At 35.2% G+C, this 19,337-nt stretch overlaps 1 protein-coding gene across 1 annotated transcript in view; it reads right to left on the bottom strand.

Moving 5' to 3' along the window:
- The window catches only part of MAP3K1 (mitogen-activated protein kinase kinase kinase 1), a 58,046-nt gene that overhangs the window by 12,667 nt on the left and 26,042 nt on the right, over positions 1-19,337 (bottom strand). The window contains exons 3-12 of the mRNA XM_017811093.1: positions 11,468-11,618; positions 9,222-9,428; positions 7,313-7,513; positions 6,391-6,507; positions 5,693-5,841; positions 3,238-3,359; positions 2,385-2,466; positions 2,074-2,251; positions 1,004-1,294; positions 440-561 (exon numbers count right to left, since the gene is read on the bottom strand). Of these exons, the coding sequence (XP_017666582.1) occupies positions 440-561; positions 1,004-1,294; positions 2,074-2,251; positions 2,385-2,466; positions 3,238-3,359; positions 5,693-5,841; positions 6,391-6,507; positions 7,313-7,513; positions 9,222-9,428; positions 11,468-11,618 (1,620 nt within the window). The remainder of the gene's footprint in view (positions 1-439; positions 562-1,003; positions 1,295-2,073; positions 2,252-2,384; positions 2,467-3,237; positions 3,360-5,692; positions 5,842-6,390; positions 6,508-7,312; positions 7,514-9,221; positions 9,429-11,467; positions 11,619-19,337) is intronic.

The raw sequence follows: 19,337 nt of genomic DNA, 5'->3' as shown, positions 1-19,337 counted from the left end.
GTCTCCTAACATTACACTTTGAATTAAAAACCAGAAGGGTTATATTCATGTTAACACTTCATGGCACAGATATGCAACAACTTGTGCTGAAATAGGACAAGTAAGGACAGTTTAATTTGGTCATGAGAATTAGACCAAAACAATATCAACTGTGATGGAGGGAATGGTTCATGACTGCACCTAATATCTTCCTTTATTTTAAGGGGGGAAAAAAAGGCCTTATGAAAGCAAAGTATTTAAAATTTTAAGTGTTGGAAAAGTACAATCAGTTGCCTTCAAAACCTACATCTTTCAAGCCAGAAGTTTGCTGGCAGCAGTTAGAGAAACAAAACAATGATGTAATTATGATCCACACACTTTATTTTATCACCAACTAGTTCCACTTGAATAGCAATAAACAAAGCTTTAAGATGAAAATAAAGTTCATGAGACACCATACCTGTTGGCATCTGCACATTTAACTAATATTGTCTCTACAACTGGCTTGAGAAGTCGCTGTAATTTAGTCCTCTCTGCCAAAGTATGACAGGGAGTGTACACCAGCATGGCTCTTAAAGTTTTCTAAGAGAAAGGAAAAAAGCAATATATATGAAATCAAATTAGCTACATAATTTTTATTTTTTAAAGAGATGCAAGTAAACCTTGAAGAGTTGTAAATTAAGTTTTACATAAATTGTGTTCAAAATATATTCAAAGGTTATATAGCTTACTACATATTCACTGCTAGAACTAGTCAGGTCTTCTTTCAGACTAGAAAGACATACTGTCAGTATTTAGCACTGTAGCAACTGCTTCCTTATATTTGGCCAGTGAAGTTATGTCCTTTCACTCATGATGACTATTTTCACTGCCCCACTTTCAAATGATTGTTAAAAGTTAAGTCATCAGCGGTGCTCAACAACAGTTACTGGGATGCCTGACTTCATATATCTTCTCCCTTTCCCTCACCCTTCAAAGTGAAGTAACTAATAAATTACTAAAATATGAGTAAACAACTACTTACTAAAGCAGCAACATACACTTTGTAGACAGGGTCAGCACAGACCATGGACAGCACACTGCAGCAGGATTCCACCACCACATCTCCTGAGATACTGGCCTGAGATGACCCACTAGCTGCTCCCAGAGCTCCAGCACTTGTATTATTTCCATTGCTGCTTCCAGAATTTCCAGTGCTTTCACCATTAGCCAGCAACAGAGCACCACTAACATCATGGGAAAGACGTCTAAGTGCCATTTCTCGTATATTCCAGTTTCGGGAAAACAAGCAGCCAACCAACTCCATCCCAAATACCTGCCAAGGAAGAAAGCAACATTACAGGAGTCAAACAATAATACTGCAACTCAAATACCTAAGAAGAGCAATCAAAAAGAGGAAATAAATGTTTCTAGTGAAAAATCATTAAGTCTGAAAGAAAAAATGTGTCAGAAGGTGGAGTGTCTTAAAAAACAGATTCTGTGATAGAAATGAAATACCATAAATTGTAAATCACTGGTTATCTAAAAACTGTTAAGAAAAGCGGAAGGATGACTATGTGGATGGTTTCATCGACTTTGAATTTTAATTATTCAGTATAAAGTTGGTTTTTAGACATCAATATAAACAATCCTGAAACCAAGGTCTGGCTATACCAGACAAAATAACAGCAGAAATGTAGGAAATACAAGTTCTCCCATTTTTAAGTGTGTGACCTCTGCTCAGCTGAACCCACCTCTAGACTCTAGATGTTATTTAGGTCATTTGGCACTTATTTTTACCTGAGTTGTGTTGCATAAGCCAGGTCTGTGTTTATGTGATACCTTGCACAACCAAAACCAGAGTTAAGAATACTAAATTTTACTATGTGGACCTTTGACATGAGGTATGAGATTAGGTTCAGAACTGAAGCCTCAGTTAAAACAAGACTGTAAACCCTTCTTTTCTGATGCAAGTTAAATATAACCTTCTAATAATAATCAACCATAAAGCTGATAGGATTTAGAATAAATTTTTGAACTTTGATGTGACAAATCTAGCAAAACAGTTCAAAATCAGTTTTTATACTTGAAGCTTCCTTTACAAAGTAAAATTACCTGAATCCATGGCTCAGCTAAATCTTTATATGTAGAAGGTATCTGCTGGACCCCATAATGAGTAAGGTTAAAATTGCTGTCATAGGTTCTTCTCTGTGATCCAGCTGTAGATTGCTGCTGAGATTGTTGCTGAACCACACGGAGAAGAGAGGAATCCACAGGGCTTGGCAATTCATGACTACAGATCAACAACAAATAACATGGATTAACAAATTAAACATTTATTGAGGTAAATACCTCAGCATACTTAGAAACGTCAACGAAGGATCCAGAAACAGATAGTTTTTGTTATACACCAACTGAATCCTCACCTATAGAAATCATGAGATCTCCATTTAGATCTACAAAGAGGACAGATGAGTGGCTCTCTGTTTCTTCTGCATTCTTCTGCCCCTGGAACACAAACAGAATAATATGTCCTTCAGTTTTACAGTGTATAAAGCCAGAAGATGGCATTACTATTAAGTTTTACTGAAGAACGTTCATCATCATCATGGCTAGGCTTCGCGAACGAAGATTTAGGAAAGGCTCTATCCACATTTGTTACACATTAGTTTCAGAATAAACACTTCTGAGCCATTTGCAACAGCCTGGGCATTTAAACATTTTTATTTGCATGAAGAAATGCTTTAGTACTATGATTAGTATTATAAATACTGAAATGAACTGAAATGCAGTTCCTTTTGTAGTACCTCAAACACAGGCAACACTTTTTCAAATTTATTTGTTAAAGCAAACTGTAAATATTCATATACTTTAATGTATTATATAAACATACTTCATAATTCACAATATAATCCTAGCTGACAGTAGATGACTCTCATGCATGCTAATGACAACTCAAAGAAGGCTGAAAGTTTGTTCCTAACCTTGTTCTAATTGGACAATCTTTTCACTCAGGTAAAGGAGGCTCAAATTCCTAGCCCTGCAATTGACTTCTTTCTCAGAGCATCAAATTACAAACTTGATTTGTGAATAAGCGATAAAATAAAGCATATTAATAGTACCTGAATGACAAACTCGCACAGAGTTAACAGTTGTCACTTAAGAGGAGGTTTCTGCTTTTTAATAAAAACCAACCAACCACACCCCAAAACCACATGAAGTTATATTTCTGCATATTTAGAGTCACCAGAACTTTACAAAACCAATATGATAACATACATATTGACATGCAGTGGTGGTGCAATTTGTTCCTGCAGCCTTCTTCACATACAGTTAGGCTCTCTTCATCCAGCATGCCTAACAAACAAATGGGGCACATTTGTTCTTCTTCATCCTTCGTACTAGAAAAAGAGGTATTTGTTATTGTAAAAGTGGCATATAAAAATTCAGAACAGGCTTCAGCAGTGAAAAAGATTAACATGCAGTTTGAAACAGTCACTTCTAGATAACTATATTCATGAAACATTCTCCTAAACCTTGGTCTGAATAACTAAGTAACCAGATTTTGAGAAGCACTGAGTACAGACAACACTTTGTTGAAATGAAAGGGAAAGTCACAAAGCGCATGACATCTTTTCAAACTAGGTCAGATACCAATTAGATATTGAAAGGCCCAGCTTCGGCCACTTAATGTTTTTTTTTTCCCCTAAGGCTTCTTTAAACAAACCAACCTTCACTTTTTAATCTACCCTCTGGTTTTGAAAAACTAAGAAATTTTTATATTTTGAAAGCTATCAACTTCCTTTTCCACCACACTCCTTTCAGAGTACAAGATATTCTTTAGTCCATTACAGGAAACTGTAAATACTGTTTGACGAACATATATAAAACTCAAAAAATCAACAACTACTCAAGAAGTTTCTGCCACTAACAGAAACTGATGGAATAAATTCACATGAACACTAACATACCTACACGTCACATGCAAATGTTTAAAAAAACCTATGTTCTGTGTTTTACATGTTGTTTCTATTTTATTTTTCCCCACCTTAATATTTAAATGGATATAACCAGACATAACAAAAAAATTATTCCAAACTTAACATGCAGGGAAAAACATAGATTTTTAACTTTTTGCAATATTGTTTAAATGTGCAAAACTCTTATTATTCATAGCAAATATATAAGTTATAGTTGGTGTGCATCTAAAGCTTTGCAGGAACTCTGTATTTGTTCACCAGCAATATATTTTTAAAATAACTTGTACATACATTATTTCTATACACCTGTATTCCCTTCTGTTTCTTTGCAAATGGTTTAGTCTATTTTTTCCTTGAAAAAATCCAAAACAGTGAAAAATTAATTTCCATAGCACATATACCTATCAATGAGAAACTTATTTTTGAAGAATTATCAGTAAACAAAAAATAAGTCCAAGTCACAGTAATTGTGACTCAAGACTGAGTGAACTTTTATGTCAAATGAATCTGATGCTCAGTGTTCCCCAATATTTATACCACACAAAATTAGACTTGCACAAAATGGCAGCTTATCTCATTGAATCAGGATAGCAAGGAACCAATCACCAGGTGTACTGACAAAAACTGAAAAATCTTTCATCCTGCAAAAAGTGCTAACTAATGCAGTGAGGTTTGCAATCCTACAGAAAAAAAAATTTGCTACACGGGGTATCTACTTTAAAGGCACTGGCTTGCCAGGTAAGTAGTTCCAGAGTAGATTATGTATTTAACAGCTTTGTTTATGCCATTTATTTACAGTGATTCAATTTAGAAAAATAAGTAAAATATGATGTGAAATTAAGGTCACAGTCTGTATATCAGAATTTTAAACCAGTCTGAATATATTCATCTAATTATATGCTTATCAGAAAGTAACATATCAAGGTAGTCCTTCAGTTATATTTCACTTCACACAAAAGAAAGCCTCAGTTTGGGTTGCCTCCTGTGGTTTGACCTCTCTAGATAAAGTTCAGTTCACCCACTAACTAATGCAAGCACAAATTACTTGTTTAAATAATTAACCACTATCTTTTCAAAATCACAGAAAAGAACACGTAAAAGCACTCAAGTAGAAGTAGTATGGGGAAAAATAATCAAATAATAAAACCATTTAAAACTCATAAACAAGGCATTATTTATATCATATAAACTATAAAACTAATAGTTTAATAGTTCTCTTAAAACAATTTAATCACCCATTTTAAATCAAGTGTTTCTAAAAACGTACACTGGCTTGTGTTTATATAGATATATTTTTATATATATGATTACACAGAGTGTAGTTACTCAAAACTTTTTCAGTATATTGTCATAGGCACAAACTTTTCTCCAAAGCAAGACATGAGATAAAGAAAAATGTTCACTCTTTTGTCAACACTTGCACAAGGTGCTGTATTTGAACAAATCCACACAAATAGGCTTCCAAGTTAATATATGCTTCAGTCATGCACTTACATCTCAAAAGTTTGTTTCCCAAATTCACATAGGGTCAAAAAAATTCTTTTCACAACTCTACTTTAACACTTTCCAAACAGAAGTTACAAAACAAATATGCCCACTTGGTACCACAGTGACTAATGTATGCTTGACTCAATTGCTTGCAAAAATGCAGAGACTTAACATGGCTTGAAATGAAAGCAGCTTTGAACAAAAAGAATGTAGGTGATTCTAAAACTACAGAATAAAGCTTTTAATTCCTTTTAAAAAATACTAACCTGTTTTCTGAACTAGATGTAGAAGTACTAGATGATGACAATGTATGAGAATTGGACATGCGTGAGACAAACTTCTGGATGGTGTTACGAGATGGAGCTTTGATCCTTGAGCTACGCCTACTGTGATATTTCTGGAACAAACTCTCAACCTAACGTCAGAAAAAGATAGCAACAGTTGTGTTTATGCTGTGAATAGCTAGTAATTAAAAGCAATATTACCAAAGCATAACTACTGCTAAAAAAAAATCCTTATTCACCTTCACAATAATGCATTAGCAGAAGGAATTTCAGAAGTCTTACTACTAAACAGATCGCAAGAAACACTTTACAACAAAAACTTGTTTACTTATTAGAAATTCATAACAGCTCTAAGTATACACATAATCACTTCCAAAGTCCCATGTTCTGTTTACCTTCTCACAAGTCGGTGAGACAGATCTACAAATTTGACTAGAAAATCTCAACATTTGAATCACTCGCTAAACTACAACTCTCTACTATTCATTTAGCTATGTCTTACATTTACAGGTAATTTTTTCCACTTATAGAGCTCTTGAGACTGAATTAAAGATATAATTAAAAACATATGTTCTTATGGCTTTGAAATCCAACATTTTTCAGCATTTTTAAGACAATGTTCTAAGGTCATCACGGAGTGTATTTTAGATCTGCCAATAGATCTATTAGAAATTGATCACCTCAAAGTTTTTCAGTGTTTTTCTCCAGAGCATTGGGTCTGAGGGTTCAAGCTGGAACACCCGCAGCATAACAAACAGCAGATGAATACAAAACGTCCCACGGCCACAGCTACAAGTCTGCAAAGAAAAGAATATGCTAAGGATCTACTGACTTGATCAGTTTTCCACATTTAAGTGCATGACAGAACATACACTATCCACCCCCACACAAAAAAAGGAGTTTATGCAAAATATTTCATATATAGGCATAAATACCCTCTTACATGGCTTTATAGAAAATGAGAAAGCCCAAAATAATATTCAAAAATACAAATGAAAAAGCAGACAATTACAACACTAGTTTTCAATTTATCTCCCCCCCTTTTTTAAATCAACTGAAGCTTCATACTAGAAGGAGTTTATGCATATAATCATAAATCCACAACATGACAGCAATCAAACTTAAATGAGATGCTTCTGTTTACCCAGCCTAGATATATCCCAATACTGCATCACATTAGTACCAAGAAAGTTTATGAAAAAGGAACTCATTAGGGGTATTAATGAAATTATCACACTATTAAGGGAATTATGTCATGTGCTTGTCATTTATATACATCCAATGAATAGAGGAAGTAAGTGGCCGAATTTTAACCAAAAATACTTAAGACAATTAATTAAGAACCACTTCTAGGAATGAAAAATAGACAGGACAACAATAATTACTTCCAAACTAAAGTCTTTTTTTTTTTTTAAAGAGAAACTTCAGACAAAACTGATTTACAAAACAGAAGCTGATCATTATACTACACAAGCACAAATGACAACTTTTAGACATTGCTTTACAGAACCGTAATCATTGATCTAATTTGGCTTTGAACAGTTTTCCAAGAATAACTATGAATTAGTAAAAGCTACAAACAACATAAAAAACATGCTCTACCTGAGGCCCAATAAACACTCTATATTTATTATCAGGGCTGTCTCCTCCAATTAAGAAGGAGTTGGGTCCTATCTGCTGCAGCAGGTACAGCCTGGCTCGCATGACTTTGTTGACACGACGATTTGTTTCCTCGGGGCTGTATGGAGAGAAGCCATCTGGAGATGGGGCTCGTCGTGGTGGTGTTATCCGTCCACTCTGAAACTACACAAGTGGTTCTGTCATAAGCATTCATAGGACAAAAGTATGTTTAATTAGGTGTGGGTTATTTATTTATTTCACCCCTGTCAAATGACATGGAACAGGAGTCCCAAAAACCTGAAACTACTACAATCTGCTCAGACTATATAACTTTAAAAGGATTACTTTGTCCATGCCCAAAACTCAAAAGCAGAAGAAAAACTGAAATGCTGTATCTGAAACTTGTCTGACACTACAACAGGAGTCTTTTAAATTGCTTCTATTTTGACATCTCCCTTGGTTGCCTTACCATATTACTACTGAATTATCAAGTGTAATTCAATCTGAAGATAATCAGGACTTATGACTCAATACAGGAAATTACTATATAATGTTATAAAATCATAACATTATTAATGAGAAGTGCTATGACTAGAGTTTACAAAAGGGATTATACGTTCAATGACGACCAAAAGTTTAAGAAAACTTCAAAGAAAAGAAAAAAAGATACAGCTTTCTCTCTTTTGCATAATAAGAGTAACTTTTAGCTGAGGATGCTTTTGTGTTTTTTTTTTAATTGATAAAAAATTCAATGGCCCAAACCTTTTAAGAAAATTGCTTTCATTTAAGTTATTCACACTTCTAACATTATGAGATGCATTAATGGTTCCATGCAATATCAAATCTTCAGCTTTTATTTATATCCCCTGAATTTCATATCAGGTTGAAAGTAATAACTGATTCAGTGTCCATCAGTTAAGTAAAATATAATCTGTATTTCTAACGTTTTTAATGTGAAAGGCTAATATAAAACAAATAAAAACAAGCATGTAAAAATGGATCAAGGACTAAATAAGATAGTTTGAGTTGTTTGGTTTTTTTTTAACCTTTCAGTTTCTCTTGTCAAGAGGAAAGGACCAGCACTGCAGTGCTGTAACTTGTTGTATATGTCTCTAGTTCACAGTTAAAATATATACTGCCATTCCTGACATTGGAAATACTTGTTTAGAACAACAGGACAACTGGATTTTATTCTTAATCTAATTGCCCTGTGAATTTGTAGGCAAGTCAACTGAAGCGTAACTGTTCGATGAGCATTTTTACAAGGTAATGCATTAGATATTATTCTTTAAAATATTATACTCTTCTTTAATTAAGCCAGTTACTATTGCTCAAAACATTCTATTCCAGATCTTCTCAAATGCAGTGATAGTTATTTTAGACTTCTAGCAATGCACATGTCTAAGTCTTCCCTAATCTGTACAAAAAGATCAAAAATAGAGGATCACAAACAGGATACCAGTAATACTTCTCTGCAGGAATCTTAATCTTGTCAGCAATCCTATCCCTCAGTGGAATATACCTGCCTGGTGAACTGACATGTAGGAAAAAACTGACCATACGGAGAAAAAGAAAGTACTAGCACCTCTTCATGTTAATCAAGCTAAGCAAACATACATGTTTCATGACTATATTTCTTCATTTATGTCCAGAAATAAAAAATGAAAGCAGGACTAAATGAAGAACAAAATGCACCCTTAAGAATAGACAATAAAATTCCACACATAAGCAACATCACATCAGATGTTTTGTGTATGTCACTCAAGCAATATCCTGCTATAACCTCTTTGTATCAGCATCTTGCTCTACAGAGGGAGGACCAACTGCCCCTATAAGCAAGAGATTGTAGAATATAGTAAAATTAAAAATTACATCACAGCTTGCAACTTACAGGCACTGGAGATACCCTTTTTCTTCTAACACCTGGTGACTCAGATTTAACTGTCCTAGCAGATGATGAAGAGGAGCTGCTAGGAGAAGGACTACGTCTTCCTTTCTGTGTAGGTGAAGAAGCAGTGCTTTGTCCTTCAGACTGAGGTTCTAGACAGAGTTTGTTCATTTCTGATCCATCTGTTTTCCCGGGGATAGGTTTCACGACCTTGTGGGAATTAAACCACGTGTTAGAATTAAAAATTGGTAATTTTACACTAAAGCAAAACAAATTAATCAAAACTAAGTCATTATATAGATATGCAAAGTTTGCATATTCCTTGGGTCCTACTCTTAATGTCTAATAGGGGTTGTCTTATTGATTTACATGCAACACAAAAGCAAGAACCTTTCTTTCTGTCCATTTGTGCCACTTATGTTAGTTGTGGCACCAATTGATTTGATTCTCCAATTACTTCTATAATTGTCATTCGAGATAGTTCAAAGGACAGCAGTTTCCCCATATGGACAGTAGAAACTAAAAGAATTTCTTTCTACAGGCACTGTGTGCTTATTAGAAGTTGTAATATTGGATCCATCCACTACATACAGAACCAGCTGAGAAATACTAGGGCTACTATTTCTACAGCACAACACTTAGTGCAAAGTAGAAATTTTAAACTTAGAGGCAAGCCAGCAAAACCAGGTGTGCTATGTCCTCTAAAAACCACACCAACATTTTCTGTCTGCCATACAAGTAAAATAGCTATACAACATCTGGTATCTGAGCTAATCACTGCGCACAGCGCTGCATGACATCAATAGACACACATGCTTAAATAAAGGGAGTACATACACTTCCAATACAGTGCTTTGTTGCATGAACACTTAAATTTTGACATTGAGGATTGGAGTATTTCAACACAACTTTCAGTTGTCTGTCTGTCAGACCCACATTAACACATAAGAAGAGTAAGGTCCTGGCAATTGAATTAAAAACAGTCACACTGAGCAGATTCACTTTTAGTTCTATATTATTGATGTTTCAGAGGCTTGACTCAAAACTAGAAGGAAGCTCAAAGTAACACTTGAGATAAACAGAGCAGACTCTACTAGAAAGTTCCAGAGGTCTCTTTGATTGAGATAAAAACTGGAAGGGGCTTTCCCTGCTCAGGGTATGTGTAGGAAGAGACATCTAGAATTAGTGCCTAGTTATTATTAAAGTGAATGGGATAGAAGAGAAGTATAAAGAGCAATGAAAGCCTTTTTTCTCCTCCTACCAATTACTGTAATGCTTCTTTGCTGGGAAGTCAGAATGCAAATATTGTATCTATGGACAAGTTAAAGTTACCAGCTACTAGTGCTTGAAAACATTTAAAATGTAAATTATAGTAACTGAGGATCTGGAGCATCAAATGTATTAAAACACCCAGAAACCTCAAGGGAAGTGGGCTGAGCAGAGAAACAATTTCAAGCCATGCATTAACACAGACATATTTAAATTTTTTCAAGTAAAAATTGTTTGGTATTATTTGACCCTTTGAGGTATTGGTTTTTTGGTGCACTTGTAAGTATTTTCAGTGTTATTTCTCATGATAGAACCAAGAGAACCAGCTTATTTCTGTTCTAGAAAAGCTGCCCCAAACACTTGTTTACTGCATCCGATGATCTTAGCTTTAAATTAGCACTACCATCAATTGGTACATGGGAGTCACATCAGCCAATGCAACTACATTTATAGGTAAGTAGTGGCTATTAATCAACCAGCATTATGCTGAATAGAATTGTAACAATGCTTAAAAATTTTGGGGTTTGATCTATCTGCATTTCTTAAAACCGCGTCCAAGCCATTTATGCTAAATGAAGGCTAACAGAATATTCTGTCATCCACAGTTTAGCAGAGTTGAGACCGGGCTGAAGGAATAGCTCAGTTTGGGTTTTACTTTTGTTGCCGTTTTTAGCAAGTTTCTACCTAATGAACAGGAGCTATTTTGGTTGTTGCCGTTAGAGGGCAGTATTGCCGCAGTAGTAGGCGATAGTACCCAAAGCAGCAGCACAGCGATAACATCTTTGCCTAAAAACAAAGCTCAACGAACGCCTACATCTCAGAAAATCACCCACAGTTTCTTATTAAACACCTCATAAACAACGGGCAGGACGACCATAATTAAAAGTAGGAAAAAATTTAAGAAAAAGAGGTTTTTATAGAAACAATTTTAAGGGATTTTTGTTTGTAATAGCTGTTACCCTTTCACCAGTGCCACTTACCACGGGGCCTCTTCTGCTCCTTCTTTCTAGCCATTCATGCTTCCAGGCTGGCATACACGTTGCTTTGAGTTTCTCTCTGATCATGCGCTCTTCTGGGCGGTCATCTATCTTCTGCAACCCCCTGAGGGTATCTTTATTCTCCATGTCACGACTACAGCAAAGAAAAAAAAAAAAGTCATAACCACAATTAGTTTTAGTTAAAGTGTAATGCCACAGCATTCTTAAACTTTGTGCCACCCTATTCTCCCTCTCCTTACAACGCAGCTGCTAAAACATTATTTCCAACAGACCAACAAGCCTTTTAAGCTAATTTGTTATTCTCCCATTTGAACCATACCTGTTTAGGGGGATATTTGTTTAAAATGTGTGTACTGCTTGTAACACTGAACACCCAATAAAAAGGAAGATCTTGACAAATATAAAACCAATACAAAAATTACTCTATGTCATGTCATTCACCAGTGGTTTCACAAGTGCTGCAATGGTTCATGCATTCCTTGGCAATTCAAAGCTTGCAATCTCTATTTTAATACAATTTACACAATGAATCTAAATTAATGGTGAAAATATTCCATCTTAATAGGATAAACAAGATTGAAACTATGTACATAGTGCCTCTTCCTATGTATCAACTCTTCTCAGAAAAGAGAACCTGTAAACTAACACACAGTAAGTATCACGGAATCACAGAATGGCTTGAGTTGGAAGGGACCTTAAAGATGATCTAGTTCCAAACCCCCTGCCGCAGGCAGGGACACCTTTCCAGGTTGCTCACAGCCCCATCCAACCTGGCTTAAAATATATTTAAATTAGACACAGAAGTCACAAAATTCAGGGTAGTGGCCTTGACAGTTGCTTTCTGAGTGACTGATGACTCAAGAACTATTGAAGTTGGTTACAATAATAGCAAATTTTATAGCATGTTTGTATCTGTAAAATAAAAATTAAATCCATTTGGACTTGTACTTTTTGATCTACAGCAAACTAGTTGCATGTGATTCCTGACAATAACAGAAAAGCAAAAAGTATTGTCAGACACTGAAAAAGAAATATGGACAGTCTGGAAGATTTCCTGATTCTGCTGAGCTATCTGCTAAATCACCAAGAAAACCACATTCTTAAGCAGCAGCACATGATCCCCACCCATCTTAATGAGGCTAGTGCTCTTTAAAAATAAGCAAGCTTGGTTAAGCCAACTGTCAGAATGAGATTTTATTACAAAAGTAAGATCACAAAGTGGAAGACAGAGCTATATAATAATTTAGCTATAACCACTGCTGTCTTGCATGAAGTCTCAGCTTTTAAAACATTTAACTATGAAGCCACAACTGCATTTATGTACTGTATGATGACCTACAACGTATTCCCTGTAACATTCATTGTAATACAATGACGTTAAAATTACCATTCCTATCTTCAGCAGCAATGTATTACTAGGGTCATTTATAGCAAATCTGTACTTAAAAAAAAAATAAATGAAGTTTTTGCTGGTCAAAAGGACATTGCTCCCATTATTTTTTTTTCTCTCATTGTAGAGACAAAGGAAACAAAGGATTCTGAGGCAGGAAATAATTCTTCCTGTCCAGTGCTGAAATGTAATACGCAAACGGATACTGTAAACAAAATATATTTTCTTTCAAGCAACCTATAATCTAAACCTACTGTTAATAAGTGATTTTGGATATGTAGAACCGTGTCTAGTGATTAAAGACTTAAAAATGTTTATAAATAGAAACACAATCCACCTAAAAATGAATGTTTTTTCAGAGGTTAAGCATTAATGCTTAATTCTAAATCTAATGCAAGTCACATAAGAATAATTTTTGTCCCAGCATTGAATTCCATACCATTACCTTCTAGAAACAGAGACAAACACTAGTGATAATTCTTGAAAAGCAAAGATATAGCAGCAGGTAGAGTCCAAATGAAGAACGTGCCTGAAAGTTTCAAATACAGAAGAAGCCACTGTGTAAAAACAGTCAACTTTACATTTTTTCCTCAGTCAAAAAAATCTGTTTAAAGACAAAAAAATCTTTGACAAGAACAGCACAGCTTTAAAATAGGTGCAAATTAAAATATTGTTAATCTGGTGTTTTATATTAGTTATTCCATGGCATGAACCATCTCAGTTGCATGAATACTTTGTGTACTAGACAGAAAACACCACCTCAGCAGTGAAAGAATGACACAGTATTTCATTTGTTCATATAATCATGATTAACTTCCCAACTGATATAAAAAAAGTCTTTTAGAGGCCCTTGGACTTGAATTCATGAACAATGTAATACAACAGTGGAGGCTTCATAATCTCTGCCTCTTCTTTAAAAAGGAGAAGCAGCTATCTTCCTCTCATGTGACAGCTCAACCAACCTATTCTAGCTTGCACAAAGAACTCTTGTGCTTTCTCTCCATGCAGGTGGGAAAGACCAACCGAGTCTGAAAGCTTTTGCTTACTAAACCAACAGTTATCTTATGCAGAATTTAAGTATTGTATATATTTACAGAACATGACTTCTGAAGCGATCAAAACAATTTGGATTTTAACTCAAGGCTTGGCTAAAATATTCATTAAATATTCTTGTCTGCTGGGTCTGTGGAAAAAATATTTTCCCGTGCCTGTATAAAACTCCTGCATACTGCAGAAAACCCTTCACTTAGTGAGGGGGTTTAATTAAACCTGTAGGGTTTAATTAATATTTTTTATTTTATTTCATCTATAGCAAACTCCTTCATCTATTCCAGGCAAGCTGAAGCTTTCCTACATGGCACTGTGCTAGGCTGCCAGTCTCCATATCACTGTACCACAGCACAAAATAAAAATATGACATCCAAAGCATATTCCACCAAGAACTTGATCCTGCAAGGTACAGAGAATTCTGATCTTCATACAGCAGCACCTATTCATGAGTCCAAGGTAGCCACGAATAGTCAAGGTAGTACTTAAGTGAGCAGGTAAAAAACAAGCCTCAGAGAACATGCTAGCTTGGGCCATGGGGCCTGACCTTTCTCAATAGCTCACCCCCCTGCTTCATCAGGAAGCCAGGATGTTGCTCTTAAATGTTTCACCTTCTCATGAATCAGGCAAAAAAATAAAAGGCTTTGTTTTTTTGTTTCTGATAATTTTTAACATTTAAAATTTGCCCCTGTAAGGCAACACTAAGGATCTTCTGAATTCTTTGTATTAGTAGTTTTAAACAAACAGACATCAGCTGCTGCCAAGAAATTCCAAAGAAATGCATCTAAACTATAGTTCTAAAGTACAGAGCAAGATCAACAGTGTGATAAATACTGGTTTTTAATGCATAAGCTAAGTGGTCTGCACATTAATAATTGCTTTACTCACTTTGGATTATTTGCTTCATGAACTATAAAACTAAATACAATAAGATTAGTGTGCTGCATGGAAACAATCTACTGCAACATCCTGTGCAACAGAGAAGGCAAAACATCCTTTGTTTCTGTGTCTTAAGTCTGAAGACTTGCAAACAGTAATTAAATAGTCAGATATATTAACAACTTGTTTTCTATGGATCAATGACTCAGTATTTTAAAAACAAGGTATGTAGTAGACATGCTACTTTAGCAAGTGATAGTGAAATACACAAGCAAATCTTTACTTCTAATAGCTCAGTGATTTAAATACTAATTCTCTGCAAGTATTTTTCTTACAAAGGGTACATAATGGTATATGAAAGCTGAATTGTAGCTCCAATTCCTTTTCCTCTGCTTCTCAACAGTTAGATGTCTTGGCTTCTCTGCTATCTTACTTGGAGAGAAAAAGATCTCATTTTGAGGATCTCAAGCAAAAATTAAGAATATTGAAACCCTGCAAAATGCAACCCAGGCCTCAACAGATCCCAAGAACACTGGTCTAGTTGGCCAGCCAGGAGGCATGCAAGGAGCAGTACTCAGTGTGGGGAGCAGTGACAGAAGAGTTAGCCATTCACTGAATTGAGGAGGTCAGCTATTAGTGTTTAGATAACTTCTTGCCACTTACAGTTCCAGTAGTGCTCTTTTGCCATTAAGTTCTTCTAATGATATCAAGATCAGTAAAAAGAATCAGATCAGGATGGACAAGGCACAGTCTGTTCTCCTGTAAGTCTCTCATTCTTCTCCTGCTGATTCACTACTGCTGGCATTTATCATCTATCCATTTGTGCCCATCCTAAGAAAGCAAAAGATCAGGTATGGCACATCTTATTAAAATGAAAAACTTACCAGAAAACTTTCCTAACCTGGTACTGCCACTTAACAGCATTGAACACACTACTTCCTAGAGACCTATGTATCTGGCTCCTTAAAATAGAGGCTTAAACAGAAAAGTTATATAACTATGAAAGTGAGTTCTAATATTCTGCTAGAGAAGACATACCTTGAAGACTGGTATGTCAAAAGGTGCAGTTGTCAAAGAGAATATTTCACTGCTAACAGGACAGTATTCACAGCCAAAGCTCTAACTCCATGAATGAACCATCCCCTTCAGTAGAACCTCACAGGGCCTGGTCAAGAAGGATCATCCTTCCTGTGAGATGACTCCTACAAAACAAGGCAAGAAACAACAGCCTCTGTTTGCAACAGATGCTTGTTACAAAGCTAATGAAATGAGCGGCTCTTTCCTGTATATTTTCTAAGCTATCAGATATATGACACAAATATTACAAAAAGCTCCTGTGGCTCTCTAATTTTCCATCATTATTTAGTCTCCCAATAGCAATCCAGATGCATCAAGGTATATGCATACTGTGGTGTTTTCAACATGTAAAAAATAGTAGTTACATTACATGATCTCAGACCTTTCACTTTCATACTGAATGTTTTCCAGAGAATATGGTATTTTATCTCTCAAAACCTAAAAGCTTCTACCATTACTGAGCAGAATTTCTAGAAATTACAGAAGGTAGATAACTTATGTTGATACATGATACATGAGACCCAAAGCTAGTAACAATTGTGCAGCTTAATTATTTTCATAATCTTATGTGTTTTGACTAAAATAACTGAAGTGTGATAATACAGCTTATACCAAGGTTCATAATTTATTACTGTATGACAAAGTTCAGTATCCCAATAGAGGGCAGATCCCAGTATGCCCAAATCCTGTTACATCAGCTGAAGAGAATATGTAAATTCTGCACCATCACAGTGTAACATACTACTGGGCCTTTCTCCAAGAACAGCAGTAATGTCATTAAAAACACTGGAATACAAGTGCTCACTGACAGTCAACTACACGATTAGTTCATCTGCAACAGGTTATAGGATCTCAAGGACAGGTTTTAGAAGGAGATTCCTTTCCCTCAGTTTTGCCCACTAGAGCCCTCCTCTGGCTCTTGCTGAAGTGTTAAAGACCAAGTGTTTACTTGTTATATATCACATAAGTCAACTCCCCTTTAAACAGAACCAAATTCTTCACTTCTTGTATGAAGCTGAATCTCTTAGGCACCAAACTGATCTGTCGCTTCAGATTTTTCAAGCCTGTCCCATCCCAAAACAGGAGTATGAGGTGAAGTGTGATTGGCCAAGATATAGAGTCAGAGCATATATGGTCTTAGGTGATGTAAAACTCTGAAGCCATTACAAGAAAGATAGGATTAAAACTAGGATAAACCCCAAAACAGAATTCCTAAACCACGGTTGTCATTGGAGATTATTTTTATAATAATATTTTTATAATTTTATTGTCCATTTATCAGGTATATGAGAACATTCAAACTCTTTCAAGTGTCTGTCCTACTTTTAAAGATTAAATTGCTTATTATATATTGGATGACTCTCAGAGCAGAGTAAAACATCTCCAGACATAATGCACGGGATAAAGACTTTCTTAGCCAATTTAACTCCCCTGTCCTCAACACAGAAGAACATCAGGTATTTTATACAAAAAAAAATATGCTTTGAGTCAGCTTCAGATCATAGGGATCATAGGGAGGAGCAGATAAACTTGCGTACTACATTCTCCACCTCCAACTGGAATGGTGGAAATAAGATAGCATGCAAACAAGTGACTTGGACAGGATGAGCTACACAGAATTTCAAAAGCTACAATTTATAAATAATTTTTGAAGCAGTTATAAACAAGAAAGGGAATGTAGAACATTCTGACACTGTTCAAAATGGCAGAATTATCAGCAGATATCAAATGTTCCAAGATCATTGCTGGAAAGAAAATTTTAAACTTCTCTAAGCAAATATCATAAAAATAAGCAACAAAAGAAAGGAAATAAAAAACTTAAAGGCATATAAGTATGTTATTCCTAGCAAAGACACATAACATAATCTACAAATTTTAAATCTTAATGACTGGTTAGTCAGTAAGTGTAAGGCAAATGGAGAACTAACCTGACACTATTCAAAACCACTAAGTCTGTCTTTAAATGATTTAAAGGTAAATGCAAAAAGCTATAAATCCCAAAAATCACTAGCCTTACAGAAGGAGACCAGAGATGCAGAAAGAAGTTTAAAAGGTTTGCTCTCTTCGGAAGAATGATTTGACTGATATGGTTTCATGATAACCATTATTCCTCTCCAGGGTTATACTTGTTTCTTATTGTACACTGCTTACAATTACAATTAACTGTTACTGTCATCTACTAGTTGTACTGAAGTAGCACTTAGGAGTCATGAAGCAGGACTCCAGTATCCTAATCATCCCAAATTTTTTTTGTTGTTTGTTTGCTTTTGGTTTTCTGTTTTGGTTTTTGTTTGTTGTTTTTGGTTTTGGTTGTTTGGTTTTATTCCTCTTGTTTTGTTATTTGGTATTAATTTTTTTTAAGTCTGTGCTCTAAGTTTTTTTCTTTTCTTTTCATATCTCTTGTCCATATATTTATCAATACGGATAATAATAAAATAATAATAATGGATTAATATCATTAATACGATATGATATAGGAGCAATATGCTATACTAAACAGGTACTTTTTCCTAAAGAGATATGTCTTACTCACTGACAGTCAGAGACTCATTTAAAGTATATCTGTCCTGTGAAGATTCATGCAGACATTTGCTCAAAAGACAAAGTGGACTAAGCACTTCCACATATATTTCTGACTCTGGAATAAAAAGCTTTCCTAAGGTGCAGAAATAAAGTGAAAAATTAATTGCAAGCCTATTCTGAGTAACTGCTGGGTGAAGAAATACAACACTATAGCAACCCTTCACCCAATTTGTGGTAGATCCATATTGAACAGCATGTTTTCTAGCAGCAGAAAGCCAAAGGTGAACTGCCTCTCACCATGAAGATCCAGACACAGTCTCTTCAGTTCCTTAATGCTCACACAATGCTCCCCCAGGTACAGAGTGTGCTCTGTCTCCCTGAGCACCAAGAAGACTTTTTGGTGCTATCTGTCAGCTAATCTAGCTACAGGCCAAGCATACAGTAACTACACCCACTTTAACAATGGCAGCTGCTATTACAAATGCTTATTTTTGTAAGATAACAAGCTAGCACTGACAAAAAAATTACAGGAAAAGGCATTCAAAACTTCTGCAAGCCAAAAAACTGCTCTCCCACATAGCCCAAAATGGCTATAGCTTCAGTAACTCCTATTTTGCCTTCCTTAAAATCTCTAGTATTAACGAGAAAATAAGTGCTGGAATCTTAATTGATGAGGAGGGGAGTGTTTAGTTAGATAATTGAAAAAAAATTATTAAAAAACCCTTCTGTGTAGTTACCATACAGTAAGTTTTTCCATAATAACCGAATAGATCTGTGATGATAAAATAAGTATGCCAATACAGGACAGCAAGTATACTCCTTAACAAAAATATACACTTTTTTCTTATCATCTTCAGTGTATTCCCGAGATTTTATTCTAAAACTTTGCTGCATTCATATCTCACTATATACTTAAGTTTTTCATTTATAGTACTT

The sequence above is a fragment of the Lepidothrix coronata genome, unplaced genomic scaffold (assembly GCF_001604755.1).
Source record: "Lepidothrix coronata isolate B3197 unplaced genomic scaffold, Lepidothrix_coronata-1.0 Scaffold31, whole genome shotgun sequence".
Taxonomy (NCBI): Eukaryota; Metazoa; Chordata; class Aves; order Passeriformes; family Pipridae; genus Lepidothrix; species Lepidothrix coronata.
Note: the sequence above shows the minus strand (reverse complement) of the source record. Positions and strands in the feature narration are given on the sequence as shown.